At 48.0% G+C, this 16,755-nt stretch overlaps 1 protein-coding gene across 4 annotated transcripts in view; it reads left to right on the forward strand.

The window, feature by feature from the left end:
- The window catches only part of OVOL2 (ovo like zinc finger 2), a 38,758-nt gene extending 32,943 nt beyond the window's left edge, over positions 1-5,815 (forward strand). Inside the window, exons 6-7 of one of the 4 annotated variants that reach the window (XM_017895510.1) lie at positions 4,061-4,289; positions 5,122-5,205. In XM_017895510.1, the coding sequence (XP_017750999.1) occupies positions 4,061-4,256 (196 nt within the window). In that variant the 3' untranslated portion in view covers positions 4,257-4,289; positions 5,122-5,205. Of the gene's footprint in view, positions 1-4,060; positions 4,290-5,121 lie in introns of all 4 variants that reach the window. The other 3 variants (XM_017895512.1, XM_017895513.1, XM_017895511.1) reach the window with 3 other exon arrangements.
- Positions 5,816-16,755: the final 10,940 nt, after the last annotated feature.

Consider the following 16,755-nt stretch of genomic DNA (forward strand, 5'->3'; position numbering starts at 1 on the left):
TGATTTTTTAAATATTGCCTTAAAACTTTCTTAACCTTGATTGGTGAGGATTTTTTTGTTTGTTTGTTTTTTGTTTTTTTTGAGATAGGGTCTGACTCTGTCACCCAGGCTGGAGTGCAGTGGCACGATCATGGCTCACTATAGCCTTGAACTCCTGGATTCAAGACATTTCTCCCACCTTAGCCTCCTGAGTAGCTGGGACCACAGGGGCATGCCACCATACCGAGCTAATTTTTTAGTTTTTTGTAGAGATGGGGATCTCCCCATGTTCGCGACGCTAGTCTCGAACTCCTGGACTCAAGAGCTCCTCCTGCCTTGGCCTGCCGAAGTGCTGGGATTATAGGCGTGAGCCATACACCCATCCTAGAATAGATTTAAGAGAAAAGGTGGGAGATTCGTTGTCATTCCACAGCCCAGAAGGAACCACAGTTAATATGAAAATTATTATCATTAATACTGGCAGGTGGTTGGAGATGGGAAGTAGTACAGACAGGGATGCAATGACAAGTGTAAGCTTTCACCACCCTCCAGACCTTCTCTCCAGAACCCCAGGTTTATGTTTCAGAAAAATACACATACGTGCATATGCCAATGTGAATGTGCATTTATTTAGAACGCTCGTTTTCATACTTGGCTGCACACTAGAGCTTCCTGGGGAAGCTTTAAAAAATTCTCCTGCTCAGGCAACACCCAGAGATGACATATATTTATTAATCTTAAAATATATATGTAGGCCGGGTGCAGTGGCTCACGCCTGTCATCCCAGCACTTTGGGAGGCTGAGGCAGGTGGATCTCCTGAGATCAGGAGTTCAAGATCAGCCTGGCCAACATGGTGAAACCCGGTCTCTACTAAAAAAATACAAAAGTTAGCAGGACATTGTGGCAGGCACCTGTGGTCTCAGCTATTCGGGAGGCTGAGGCAGGAGAATCGCTTGAACCCAGGAGGCGGAGGTTGCAGTGAGCTGAGATCATACCACTGCACTGCAGCCTGGGAGACAGAGCGAGCCTCCTTCTCAAAAAATAAAATAAAATAAAATGTATGTATATATAATTTGTAGAAAACATGAAGGATCACAAGAAACTTGAGAATCAGGACTAGGGAAGGAGAGGTGCATGGGTGACAAAGGGATCTTTTCTGTTTTGTTTTGTTTTTTTTTTTAATTTACTGCTGTTTTTCACCATAAAACTGGGGATATATTACTTTTAAATTTAAACAACTATTAATAGTAACCTTTTATTATTTATTTTGTTTATTTATTTTATTTATTTATTTATTTATTTATTTTGAGAGAGGGTCTCGCTCTATTGCCCAGGCTGGAGTGCAGTGGCACTATCTCAGCTCACTGCAATCTCTGTGTGCTGGGTTCAAGCAATTTTCGTGCCTCATTCTCCCAGGTAGCTGAGATTACAGATGTGGGCCACCACACCAGGCTAATTTTTGTATTTTTAATAGAGACGGGGTTTCACTGTGTTGGCCAGGCAAATCTTGAACTCCCGACCTCAGACAGTCCACCCAGCTCAGCCTCCCAAAGGGCTGGGATTACAGGCGTGAGCCACCGCACCCAGCCTATTTTTTATATTTTAATGAAAGGTAACTGTTAGGGCCAGGCACAGTGGTTCACGCCTGTAATCCCAGTGCTTTGGGAGGCCAAGGCAGGTGAATCACCTGAGGTTGGGAGTTTGACACCAGCCTGGCCAACACAGTGAAATGCTGTCTCTACTAAAAATACAAAAATTAGTTGGCTGTGCCTGGCACGGTGGCTCACACCTGTAATCCCAGCACTTTGGGAGGCTGAGGCGGGCGGATCACCAGGTCAGGAGATCGAAACCATCCTGGCTAACATGATGAAACCTTGTCTCTACTAAAAATACAAAACATTAGCCAGACGTGGTGGTGGGCGCCTGTAGTCCCAGCTACTCAGGAGGCTGAGGCAGGAAAATGGCATGAACCTGGGAGGCAGAGCTTGCATGAGCTGAGATCGTGCCACTGCACTCCAGCTTGGGCGACACAGCGAGACTCTGTCTCAAAAAAAACAAAAAATTAGCCGGCTGTGGTGGTGGACACCTGTAGTCCCAGTGACTCGGGAGGCTGAGGCGGAAGAATTGCTTGAACTCAGGAAGCAGAGGTTGTGGTGAGCCGAGATCGTGCCGCTGCACTTCAGCCTGAGTGACAGAGCAAGACTCAGTCTCAAAAAAAAAAATAAATAAAACAAAATATTAAAAATAAAACTGCAGCTTCCTAGTCCCAGCCTCTGACCTAGTGCCTGAGGTCCCTGAGGCAGGTCCAGGAATCTGTACAGGGTCTGCGGGTTCCTCCAGGTGGCATCCCTCCTGTCTCTAGGCTCTAAGATCGTCTCGTGGCTGTGGCAGTGGCCCCTTTGTGCTCCATGCACCCCCAGTACCATATTCAACCTCTCTCAGCTTCCATGCTTTTGTGACTGTGTCTCCTTCACAGCCATAACCTCTCTTTGAGAGCCTAAGTTAGACCTTACTATGGTGATTTCTTAATTTTATTTATTTATTTATTTATTTATTTATTTATTTACTTATTTATTTTTTTGGAGACGGAGTCTCGCTCTGTCGCCCAGGCTGGAGTGCAGTGGCACAATCTCGACTGACTGCAACCTCTGCCTCCTGGGTTCAAGCAATTCTCCTGCCTCAGCCTCCCCAGTAGCTGGGATTATAGGCATGTGCCACCATGCCTATCTAATTTCTGTATCTTTAGTAGAGATGGGGTTTTTCCAGGCTGGTCTCAAACTCCTGACCTCAGGTGATCCACCCACCTCAGCCTCCCAAAGTGCTAGGATCACAGATGTGAGTCACTGTGCAGCACCCAGACAATTCATTTCTTAAAGCCCAGTAAAACTTGCTGATATGACCTACAGGAATTTCCTAGAATCTGTCATGTGAGATTTCGGCTTAGCGTGCTTGCTTCTGTCACATACCAGTCTGAACCTTTTAAAAAAAAATTCAACTTTGATTTTAGATTCAGGGGGTGCATGTGCAGGTTTGTTTATATGGGTACATTGCATGACACTAAGATTTGAGGTCCCGATGATCCCGTCACCTAGGTAGTGCACATAATACCCAATGGGGAGTCTGTCAGCCCTTGGCCCCTCCCTCTGGTAGTCCCCAGTGTCTGTTGTTGCATCTTTAAGTCCCAACCTTCTTTTTGAGTGTGAGCCTCCTGTTCAGCCACTGGCTCGAGGGGTGACCTTTGCCGGTGTAGGGTACTGAGCTGGGTATGCTTTGAGGTCTCTGCCCTGCCACTACCTTACGTGACCTCAGGCAAGACCACAACTAGAATCTTAAAGACCATAATCGGTAGCTTCTGAAAGCCAAGTTAAACGCTGAAATATCCAGTGACGTTTGTTAAAAATAGATTGCTGGGCCTGGGCCGTTGGCTCACGCCTATAATCCCAGCACTTTGGGAGGCCGAGGGATCACGAGGTCAGGAGATCGAGACCATCCTGGCTAACATGGTGAAGCCCCGTCTCTACTAAAAATACAAAAAATTAGCCGGGAGTGGTGGCGGGCACCTGTAGTCCCAGCTACTCGGCAGGCTGAGGCAGGAGAATGGTGTGAACCTGGGAGGTGGAGCTTGCAGTGAGCCAAGATCTTGCCACTGCACTCCAGCCTGGGCAACAGAGCCAGACTCTGTCTCAAATAAATAAATAAATAAATAAATAAATAAATAAATTCCTGATTCCTACCCCAGACCCACTGAGTTGGTCTTAGGAGAAGTGAGTTAAGAGTTTCAAAAGCTCTCCAGGTGATTCTGAGGCTCTGGCAAGTATGTAAAATACTGCAGTGTCCGAGCTCGTCTAAATAGTCTGTTGCATACACGCAGAGTCGATGTTTATATTCTTTATCTGACATTCTGCCACACACATCAGGGTGAGTACCAGTCATGGAGGTAGGAGCAGCAGTGCTTTGATGAGGCTGAACTCCCTGCTCTGTATTGTACCTGTGAAATCTCAGCTAGAAGGCAGGTCTAATGTCAGCCCAGTTCTAACGCCAGCATGATATCTTGTTTGGAAATGATTTTCATAACTGCAGCAAATGCCTCAGTATCCTGCCAATGGCCTGGGCATCTGCCATTTCTGGGCACACCAGTCCAAGTGGCAACTGCCCACCCTTGCACCTCTGCTGGAGAGGTTTCCTGCTGGAGCCCAGTGTGTCTGCACAAGGCAGGCAGAAGTGCTGGGGATGGAGAATCAAAGCCACCCAGGAGCAGCCGGCAGCCAGTGACTGACCTCAGCTCCTGGAGGGGCAAGATGACGCCAAGGTGTGTGCCACACTGTCTCCCTGCATTGCACAACAGGACTGGACCCTGGTAACTGACTGGGTAGTTCCCCCTGTACTGGATCCTGCCCCTCCCTGCCTCACATCTTTGTTGCCCTATAGGTTATTCCCAGGATCACCTCTCAAATAAACTACTTGTACTGGAATCTTTGTCCCAGGCTCTGTTTCTGGGAAAACCCAAATTAATTTTTTTTTTTAATGGAGTCTCACTGTTGCCCAGGCTAGAGTGCAGTGGCTCAATCTCAGCTCACTGCAACCTCTGCCTCCTGGGTTCCAGTGATTCTCCTGCCTCAGCCTCCTGAGCTGCTGGGACTACAGGTGCCCTCCACCATGCCTGGCTAATTTTTTGTATTTTCAGTAGAGACGGGGTTTCACCATGTTGGCCAGGCTGGTCTCGAACTCCTGACCTCAAGTGATCTGCCCGCCTTGGCCTCCCAAAGTGCTGGGATTACAGGCGTAAGCCACTGCACCTGACCTGAATTAATTTTTTTTAAAAAAGTGTACTTTGCTCACAATAATATGAAAACATTAAGGTACGCGAGTTGGAAGAATAAAAACCTTCCTCCCTAAAGCTGGTGGTTTTTGTTTGTTTGTTTGTTTGTTTTTGGCTTTTTTCCCTATGTTGGCATCTGTTTGTGTTAGGTTTGCTCAGGTGGATGCCATGATTTTTTGTAGACAGTTTTGTCTCCTGCTGTAACCATTGTCCTCATGCTGCCAGGAATCCTTGGTCAGGATGACTTTTACTGGCTTCATAGTTGGGTGGTTCTGGCTTGGCCATGACCAATCGATGCTGTTTCTGTCTCTCGTCCTTGCAGGCATTCGTCCCTATAAATGCAACGTCTGCAATAAAGCCTTCACCCAGCGCTGCTCTCTGGAGTCCCACCTGAAGAAGATCCACGGGGTGCAGCAGCAGTACGCCTATAAGCAGCGGCGGGACAAGCTCTACGTCTGCGAGGATTGCGGCTACACGGGCCCCACCCAGGAGGACCTGTACCTTCACGTGAACAGTGCTCACCCGGGCAGCTCGTTTCTCAAAAAGACATCTAAAAAACTGGCAGCCCTTTTGCAGGGCAAGCTGACGTCTGCACACCAGGAGAATACCAGCCTGAGTGAGGAGGAGGAGAGGAAGTGAGGAGAAGGAAGGGGAGGACAGACGTTCACACTGCCACGTATGTCTACGTGGATTTTTGGTTTTCAGCGTCCCCCACCCCGCTGGCTCTTCTTAATTAGAAGTGACCAGTCCACATCTGTGTCCTTTTGAAACATCAGCAGTAGGGTCCGTTCCAAGGTTGTCAGTTACCATAGTGACATCAGGCCCTGTAACCTGTGTCCTGTCTGGCGCAGTTGCTCGCATTCACCAAAGTTTGTTTTCCATGATCCTGATGGCCAAGAGCACAATATGGGATTTTTTTTCCCCCCAAGGATTTTCACACATGGAAGGAGAGGTATTTCTTAGAGAGATCATCATTTTATGGTGCCTTGAAATAAAATACTTCTACTTGAAATGCTGTTTAAGCAAGGAAAATGAATTTTGTTATTCTGAAAGAGTTTACAGAAACTATTTTAATAAATGAAATGTTCTTGTGAAGCTTTTAAAAGCAAAATGGAGCACTGACCTACAGCTCTTTGTTCAGGGCTTATTGTGTGATGTTTAATTTCAGGTTATTGAGGTGGGGAGGTTGATTACTTTGTATTAGTTGTGTGGGTTTGAAGAAGCAGATCTTCCTCTCTTTTTTTTTGTTCTTGAGACAAGTTCTCACTCTGTTGCCCAGGCTTGGAGTGCAGTGGCACGATCATGGCTCACTGCAGCCTTGACCTTCTAGGCTCAGGCAATCCTCCCACTTCAGCCTCCCAAGTAGCTGGGACTACAGGTGCATGCCACTATGCCCAGCTAATTTTGTATTTTTTGTAGAGATGGAGTTTTGCTATGTAGTCCAGGCTGAGAAGCAAATCTTGAGTGTTAGGTGGAAGAACAAATGGCCAATTGGAAAACCTGCACTGAGGGACTGGCTCACGCAGGCTGGTGGGCAGAGATGCCTGGGGTGGCATGGCAGGGAACTCAACTCTTGGGTCTCTTTTATGGGCCTGGTCTCTTTTCTGCAGAGGTCTTGGCTTTCTGCGGTTAGGATGCACTGGCTGAAGGCTCTTCTCCCTCCCTTGAATGGGCTTTGGGGCCAACCCTGGAGAATGAGGAATGCTGGCTCCTCACTTACAGGCGGGATAACAATGCCAGAAGTTCCCTCAGGGTGCGTGACAGCCGAGTGCAGTGACCTCTGCTACCTCCATCTCCTCAACTTGAAGGCCTGCGTCAGAGCCATGAGAGGCAAGACCCTGATAGGGTAAAACGTGTGCAGCTGGCCATGCGGGGCAGGGGAGGAGGTTTCCTCATCCTGTCTGCCTGGGGGGGTATTTGCCTCAGGCTGGGAGCTGCTGCCTGAATTGAGTAGGAAGTTTGGATCACCTACACCCCAATCACCTACACCCTAATCACCTATACCCCAGTCACCAACACCCTGATCATCTACATCCCTATCACAGATGCTCCAATCACCTACACCCCATCACCTACACCCTGATCACCTACACCATGGTCACCAACATCCCATCACCTACACCTCAATCACTTTGACCCCGATCACCTACACTCCATCACCTATACCCTGGTCACCTACACCCCGATGACCTATACCACAGTCACACCCCATCACCTACACCCTGATCACCAACACCCCATCACCTACACCTCTATCACCTTGACCCCAATCACCTACATCCCATCACCTATAACCCATCACCTACACCACGATCATCTACACTCCATCACCTACACCCTGATCACCTATACCCCAATCACTTATACCCTGGTCACCTACACCCTGATGACTTACACCCCATCACCTATACCCTATCACACCCTGATAACCTACACCCTGATCACCAACACCCCATCACCTATACCTTGATCACCTTGACCTCATCACCTATACCCCATCACCTACACCTCAGTCATCTACACCCCATCACCTATACCCTCATCACCTACACCCCATCACCTACACCCCAATCACCTACACCATGATCATCTACAACCTGATCACAGATACTCCAATCACCAACACCCCATCACCTACACCCTGATCACCTACACCATGGTCACCAACACCCCATTGCCTACATCCTGATCACCTACACCCTGGTCGCCAACATCCCATCACCTACACCTCAATCACCTTGACTCCAATCATCTACACCCTGATCACCTATATCCCATCACCTACACCTCGATCATCTATACTCCATCACCTACACCCTGATCACCTACACCCCAATCACCTATACCCTGGTCACCTACACCCCAATGACCTATACCCCAACTACTTATACCCCATCACCTACACCCTGATCACCAATACCCCATCACCTACACCTCTATCACCTTGACCCCATCACCTACATCCCATCACCTACACCCCAATGACCTACACCCTGATGACCTACACCCAAATCACCTACACCCCATCACCTACACCCTGATCACCTACACCCCATCACCTACACCTCATAACCTACAACCCATCACCTACACCCCATCACCTATACCCCATCACACCCTGATCACCTACACCCTGATCACCAACAACCCATCACCTACACCTCGATCATCTTGACCCCCATCACCTATACCCCTTCACCTATACCCTCATCACCTAACCCCATCACCTACACCCTATCATCTACACCCTGATCATCTACACCCCGGTCACCTATACCCCACCACCTATACCCCATCACTTACACCCTTATCACCTACACCCCGATCACTAACACCCCATCACCTACACCTTGATCACCTTGACCCCATCACCTACACCCCATCACCTACACCTTGATCATCTATACCCCATTACCTATACCCCAGTCTCCTACACCCATCACCTACATCCTGATCACCTNCATGATCCTGATGGCCAAGAGCACAATATGGGATTTTTTTTCCCCCCAAGGATTTTCACACATGGAAGGAGAGGTATTTCTTAGAGAGATCATCATTTTATGGTGCCTTGAAATAAAAATACTTCTACTTGAAATGCTGTTTAAGCAAGGAAAATGAATTTTGTTATTCTGAAAGAGTTTACAGAAACTATTTTAATAAATGAAATGTTCTTGTGAAGCTTTTAAAAGCAAAATGGAGCACTGACCTACAGCTCTTTGTTCAGGGCTTATTGTGTGATGTTTAATTTCAGGTTATTGAGGTGGGGAGGTTGATTACTTTGTATTAGTTGTGTGGGTTTGAAGAAGCAGATCTTCCTCTCTTTTTTTTTGTTCTTGAGACAAGTTCTCACTCTGTTGCCCAGGCTTGGAGTGCAGTGGCACGATCATGGCTCACTGCAGCCTTGACCTTCTAGGCTCAGGCAATCCTCCCACTTCAGCCTCCCAAGTAGCTGGGACTACAGGTGCATGCCACTATGCCCAGCTAATTTTTGTATTTTTTGTAGAGATGGAGTTTTGCTATGTAGTCCAGGCTGAGAAGCAAATCTTGAGTGTTAGGTGGAAGAACAAATGGCCAATTGGAAAAACCTGCACTGAGGGACTGGCTCACGCAGGCTGGTGGGCAGAGATGCCTGGGGGTGGCATGGCAGGGAACTCAACTCTTGGGTCTCTTTTTATGGGCCTGGTCTCTTTTTCTGCAGAGGTCTTGGCTTTCTGCGGTTAGGATGCACTGGCTGAAGGCTCTTCTCCCTCCCTTGAATGGGCTTTGGGGCCAACCCTGGAGAATGAGGAATGCTGGCTCCTCACTTACAGGCGGGATAACAATGCCAGAAGTTCCCTCAGGGTGCGTGACAGCCGAGTGCAGTGACCTCTGCTACCTCCATCTCCTCAACTTGAAGGCCTGCGTCAGAGCCATGAGAGGCAAGACCCTGATAGGGTAAAACGTGTGCAGCTGGCCATGCGGGGCAGGGGAGGAGGTTTCCTCATCCTGTCTGCCTGGGGGGGTATTTGCCTCAGGCTGGGAGCTGCTGCCTGAATTGAGTAGGAAGTTTGGATCACCTACACCCCAATCACCTACACCCTAATCACCTATACCCCAGTCACCAACACCCTGATCATCTACATCCCTATCACAGATGCTCCAATCACCTACACCCCATCACCTACACCCTGATCACCTACACCATGGTCACCAACATCCCATCACCTACACCTCAATCACTTTGACCCCGATCACCTACACTCCATCACCTATACCCTGGTCACCTACACCCCGATGACCTATACCACAGTCACACCCCATCACCTACACCCTGATCACCAACACCCCATCACCTACACCTCTATCACCTTGACCCCAATCACCTACATCCCATCACCTATAACCCATCACCTACACCACGATCATCTACACTCCATCACCTACACCCTGATCACCTATACCCCAATCACTTATACCCTGGTCACCTACACCCTGATGACTTACACCCCATCACCTATACCCTATCACACCCTGATAACCTACACCCTGATCACCAACACCCCATCACCTATACCTTGATCACCTTGACCTCATCACCTATACCCCATCACCTACACCTCAGTCATCTACACCCCATCACCTATACCCTCATCACCTACACCCCATCACCTACACCCCAATCACCTACACCATGATCATCTACAACCTGATCACAGATACTCCAATCACCAACACCCCATCACCTACACCCTGATCACCTACACCATGGTCACCAACACCCCATTGCCTACATCCTGATCACCTACACCCTGGTCGCCAACATCCCATCACCTACACCTCAATCACCTTGACTCCAATCATCTACACCCTGATCACCTATATCCCATCACCTACACCTCGATCATCTATACTCCATCACCTACACCCTGATCACCTACACCCCAATCACCTATACCCTGGTCACCTACACCCCAATGACCTATACCCCAACTACTTATACCCCATCACCTACACCCTGATCACCAATACCCCATCACCTACACCTCTATCACCTTGACCCCATCACCTACATCCCATCACCTACACCCCAATGACCTACACCCTGATGACCTACACCCAAATCACCTACACCCCATCACCTACACCCTGATCACCTACACCCCATCACCTACACCTCATAACCTACAACCCATCACCTACACCCCATCACCTATACCCCATCACACCCTGATCACCTACACCCTGATCACCAACAACCCATCACCTACACCTCGATCATCTTGACCCCCATCACCTATACCCCTTCACCTATACCCTCATCACCTAACCCCATCACCTACACCCTATCATCTACACCCTGATCATCTACACCCCGGTCACCTATACCCCACCACCTATACCCCATCACTTACACCCTTATCACCTACACCCCGATCACTAACACCCCATCACCTACACCTTGATCACCTTGACCCCATCACCTACACCCCATCACCTACACCTTGATCATCTATACCCCATTACCTATACCCCAGTCTCCTACACCCATCACCTACATCCTGATCACCTGTACCCTGATCACCTACACCCCATCACCTACACCCCATTGTCTTTTTTTGCCCACTTCCTGTCCCCTGGGCACCACCTGGGCCACTTCTTGGTCTAGGGAAACATCCAGATGAGGAGGCCCTTGTCTTATTTTCTGTCTCCCCGCTTCCTCCTCTCTTCCCTTTCCCCTCCCTCCTTTCCTTCCACCTTCTTCTCTCCTTCTCTCCCACACTGTGCGCCAGGCGTTATGCCAAGATCTGGACATTTTCAGTGACATATCCTATAGCTTGAATCAACATTTCTCTTTCAATTCAGTGCTTTTGTTTCAGAAGAAAAGGAAACAAATGCTTTTTGGGCAGTGAGCTAGGTAGCCCTCACTGGGCAGATGTTTTCTGGAAGAATCCTCAGAGCGCCCCTGGGGTCACATCCCTGTTTCCATGAGTAGATGAGGCAACTGCAGAGGCTGTCCTCTGGTGGTCAGAGGCAGAGGCCAGGAATCCTAAGTCTAGTTAAAACACCTCTATTTTCCCCCTCTCTCCTCACCCTCCCTTCAAAAAAGAAAGCAAAGGCCTAAGGCTGGACTGGGACCATGCAGAGGCAGGTATGAGACCAGGGCTGACGAGGGGGTCCTCACCCCTCCAGTGTTTGAACTGGCAAGTTTCAGGGACCATGGGGCCTTGCCCTGCCTCATCTGAAGTTCTGGGTTCCTGGGCTGAGGCTGTGGCACAAAACAGTTTAAATGGCCCCATTCAGGCAGCAGCAGCAGCAGCAGGGGTTGAAGCTGGCACTCAAGTGTGTCACAGGTGCAGCCTCCCAGGACAGCCAGCGCTGAGGCTCAACCCTGACTCCAGAGGGCAGAGTACTAACATTGTGTTCTTTCTTAGTACCTGCTGCCCAGGAAGGCACTGCTGGAAGGCAGTTGATTTGCTTTCTTCTTGGTTATCTGGGTCATGTAGACAACAAAAGTGAGCATTCTTAGAAAGGAATATCCAAATGACAGGCTGGGGCAGCTGGCCTGTGCCTGTTTTGCACAGGGAATTGTGAACCAGCTAACATTCTCTTTAGGGTCAGGTTTTTATTAAACAGAGCTCTTGGTTGCAAGGGACAGAAACCCAGTGTAAAACAAATTTAGCAGAAAAGGGAATGTAGTAGCTGAAAAGCCTAGGGTTGTTCCAGTTTCAGGGGTGGCCAGATCTGGTGCTTATGTGATGTCATCTTCTCCTACCTCCCTCTCCATCTTTTAGCTCAATTTCACCCATAGTGACTTCTTTCTCAGGCAGGCGCAAATGGAGGCTGGATGGCCACCCACAGCTCTGGACTTCTGCCTCACAGTGCAGTCACTCAGTAGGAGGGTTTCTCTTTCAGGCTAAGATCTTGGGCAGATTTGGCTCTGGGACCCACCCTCAACTAATTACTGTGCCCTGGGAAATGTGTGGCTCTCTTAGCCCAGGCCTAAGCCCCTCCCTCCCCTGAACTGAGTAGAGAGAGCCCTGGTCTGGGAGCAGTGGGAAAGGGATTCTCCAGGAGAAAATCAGGACGCCATGGCCAGAAGAGGAAGTGGATGTTGGGCGGCTATGCTAGTTAAGATAAGGCATGGCTGGGCCGGGTGCAGTGGCTCACACCTGTAATCCCAGCACTTTGGGAGGCAAAGGCGGGAGGATCAGTTGAGGTCAGGAGTTTGAAACCAGCCTGACCAACATGGTGAAACCCCATCTCTACTAAAACTACAAAAATCGGCTGGGCGTGGTGGTGGCATGTGCCTGTAATCCCAGCTACTCAGGAGGCTGAGGCACGAGAATCGCGTGAACCCGGGAGGCAGAGGTTGCAGTGAGCTGAGATGGTGCCACTGCACTCCAGCCTGGTGACAGAGCAAGACTCCATCTCTAAAACAAAACAAAACAGAAAAACAGATCAGGCATGGCTGCTGTAACAAAGATTCCCAACACACCTACGGCTTAAAGAGAGAGTGTTGTTTCTCACGTCGTTGTTCTGGGTTGGGAGTTCTCCATGCCATCACTTGAGGGCCCAGAGTTTTTCCTTGTGATGGTCTGCGATGGCCTAAGATAATGCCATCATATGCGTGGTAGAAGCTGGGTTTCTGTGGGTCTCAGCTGATAGGAGAGTTGTCTTGAAGAAGCAAATCTTGAGTGTTGGGTGGAAAAACAAACAACTGATTGGAAAACCTGCACTGAGGGTCTCACGCAGGCTGGTGGGCAGAGACACCTGGGGTGACTTGGCAGGGAGCTCAACAATTTGGGCTCTTTTTAAGGCCCAGTCTCTCCTCTTTTAAATGTATTTTTCGTTCACCCAGAAGTCAATTCTGAGGCAAGGATTAAAGTTCTAGTGGATTGTTTAGGAAGCAATCCCAGAAAGTATCTGCAGGGGATTGGGGAGGTGTGACAGGAAGAAAAGTGCCCATGTGGGGAACAGAATCAAGGAAGTTACTGCTGTGGGTAACTGTGCTTAATCGCCCTGGGCCCTCTGGGAGGCAGTACAGCACATGTCTCCGAGTTATCCCACTGCAGATGCATAGGACACTGTCCGCAACTTTCCATCCATCATTGGTTGAAGGCTGCTGACATTTGGGCCCTTCCAACTTGCCCTGTGCACTGGCCAAGCATGCTTCCTATGCCAGGAAAATCTCCAGAGGTTAGCTGTAAGCAGCTTTCAGCACATAGACCTAAAAGCTGGCAAAACCCAGTGAGATGATGATTGTGTCTGGTACAGGTGTGGAAGGGTCACAGCCCACACCTGAAGACACTGGCCTGGGTATGGCCCTTCCATTCCCATTCCATAGGGAGAATTTAGTCACATTAACTAGAGGGGTGGAGAAAAGCAGGCGTCTCAGCCACAACACTTCTGTGCAGCAGAATGGGAATGGATTATGGTGGGTGACTGAAAGTCTTTACCATGGCAGGCAAAGCCAATTGACGTCCACTCTAGCCTTTTTTGCTCCCTCCTCCTCCCAACTCTATTTACCTGTCCTGCTCTCAGCCAGTTGCTTGGAAATCCAGCCAAAGTGCCCAAAATCATGACTTAGGGTTCTCAGGCTGGCAGCCCCGGAGCCTTGGGTCTGAAGGTGCTGGGGATGGAGACCCATGGGCTATAACTTGTACCGAGTCCACCCAGCACTATCTGCTTTAGGTTGGTGTTAGTTCAGCACCGTGCGGATATGCTGACGCTTGGGCTAGTCAGAAGTGCCTACTGGTCTTTCATTTTGGAGAAAGGGATCTGTTTTCAATCAATGTGATTTATTGTGAATGTCTTAAGTTGGGTCCTAGAAGCGAAGTCTGAGACAAGGATTCTGGGGTAAGTGATTTATTGAGGGAGGCTCTCAGGAGAAATCAAGAAGGAGGTGAGGGAAGTGAGGTACAGCAGAGGAAGGAACTCAGCAAAGATACAGGGTCGGCTGACGTCCAGCCTCGGCCTGATTCCAGGCACCTCTGGAGTATGAATGGCACGACCAAAGTTGTCCCACCTTGAGGCAAGGGGGCCCGTCATCAGCTATGGGCTATCCCTGGTCAGGGAAGGCATAACCACTGGGCATTTCCAGCAACAGCAACTGTGGGCTGTTTAGTAGTCAGTGCTCTGAGCAGCTGCAGGCTGGCTCTCTAAAGCTCACCAAGCAGCGGAAGAGAGAAATCACAGGGACAGATTCTTAGGGGTGAAAAAGACTGAGGTCCACAGAATCTGGCTACATCCCTCTGGAACATTTGCATTTTGATAAAGGACTTGCTTTTGGAGCTAAGGAGTGAATCACTTATTGCAAATGATGTGGCATTTTCAGAAGAAATACAATAATATATAAAAATGTACACAAAGGAAAGTCGTATCTGCAAATGCGTCCCTTATCTGCCAAGCCTCTACCTTTGTAATTAACCACTGTTATTAGCTCCTCCTGTAACTTTCCTGTTTCTTTATCCATATATAAGCAAACATGAATGTGTGTATTCTTGCCATCCACTGTTTCTTCTTCTTTTAGCATTTTAATTAGCAGATAGCGTACTATACATACTGTTTGGCACCTTGCATTTTTTTTTTCTTTTTTTTAAATTTTAAATTTTAATTGTTGGTACATAGTAGGTATATATACATTTTTCTTTTAATAGTACATCTAGTAGTTCTTTCCAAAACAGTACAAAAAAGTGTTCTCATACAAAAAATTAGCCAGGCATGGTGGTGTGTACCTGTACTCCCAGCTACTCGGGAGGCTGAGGCAAGAGAATTGCTTGAACCTGGGAGGCAGAGGTTGCAGTGAGCCAAAATTGTGTCACTGCACTCCAGCCTGGGCGACAAAGTGGGACTCCATCTCAAAAAAACAAAACAAAAAAAAAAGTGTTCCTATTCTTCTTTACAGCTATCTGGTATTGTATTATATGGATGTGCCATAACTTAGGCTATCAGTCTTCTATTGATAGGCAGTAACATTATTTCCAAAGTTTTGCTACTATGGAGAAGGCTATAATGAGTAACTTTATATATATGTCATTTCATATAGGAGCAAATATATCTGTGGGATAAATTCCCAGAAATGCAATGGTTAGAGCTAACAATTTCATACAATTAAGGGTCATTTGTAGTTCCTTCTTCTGTGAACTGCCTAAATGCCCCTTTTTCCACTGGGGTGTTGGTCTTTTTCTCTGCCTAACTTCTAGGAGTTTTTTCAAAACATATCAGGAAGTTTGGCCCATTATGATGTAAGCTGCTGGTTTTTATAATGTTGATGGATGTGGCCCAATTACCCTACCCAGAGGTTGTACTGTTTGTGATGTGTGAGAGTACCCGTGACCTCACCACCCTGCCAGTGTTGTCTTGCCATGGTTTGGGATGTTTGCCAATCTGATATGGAAGAAATAGTTTTTTGGTGTAGTTTTATTTTATATTTTTGTTATATTTGAGAGAGAGTGAATGTTTTTTCATATGATTAAGGGCCATTTGTACAGTCTATGTCCACAGATGCTCAAGTCCCTGATATAAAATGGTGTAGTATTGGCTGGTTACCATGGCTCACACCTGTAATTCCAGCCCTTTGGGAGGCCAAGGCAGGCAGATCACTTGAGCTCAGGAGTTCAAGACCAGCCTGGGCAACATGTGAAAATCCTACCTCTACCAAAACGACAGAAAATTTTCCAGGCTGGTGGCATAGGCCTGTAGCCCCAGCTACTCAGGAGGCTGAGGTGGGAGGATCACTTGAGCCTGGGAGACAGAGGTTGCAGTGAGCCGAGATCGCTCCACTATACTCCAGCCTGGGTGACAGAGTAAAACCCCATCTCAAAAAAAAAAAAAAAAAAAAAAGTGTAGTATTTGCATATAACCTACACACATCCTTCTATATATATATGTGTGTGTGTGTGTGTGTGTGTGTGTATATCCATATATATATATATGGATATATAACTTCTAGGAGTTTGGGGAATCTTTTCAAAATATATCAGAAAGTTTGGCCCATTATGATGTAAGTTGCTGGTTTTTATAATGTTGATAGATATGACCCAATTATATATATATACACACACACACACATATATATACACACACACATATACACACACACACATATATACACACACACACACACACATATACACACACACACATATATGTGTGTGATTTTAAAGATGAGGTCTTGGCTGGGCGCGGTGGCTCAAGCCTGTAATCCCAGTACTTTGGGAGGCCGAGACGGGTGGATCACGAGGTCAGGAGATCGAGACCATCCTGGCTAACACGGTGAAATCCCGTCTCTACTAAAAAAATACAAATATCTAGCCGGGCGAGGTGGCGGGCGCCTGTAGTCCCAGCTACTCGGAGGCTGAGGCAGGAGAATGGCGGGAACCCGGGAGGCGGAGCTTGCAGTGAGCTGAGATCCGGCCACTGCACTCCAGTCCCGGCGATAGAGCGAGACTCCGCCTAAAAAAAAAAAAAAAAAAAA

The sequence above is a fragment of the Rhinopithecus bieti genome, unplaced genomic scaffold (genome assembly GCF_001698545.2).
Source record: "Rhinopithecus bieti isolate Rb0 unplaced genomic scaffold, ASM169854v2 scaffold_25396, whole genome shotgun sequence".
Classification (NCBI taxonomy): domain Eukaryota; kingdom Metazoa; phylum Chordata; class Mammalia; order Primates; family Cercopithecidae; genus Rhinopithecus; species Rhinopithecus bieti.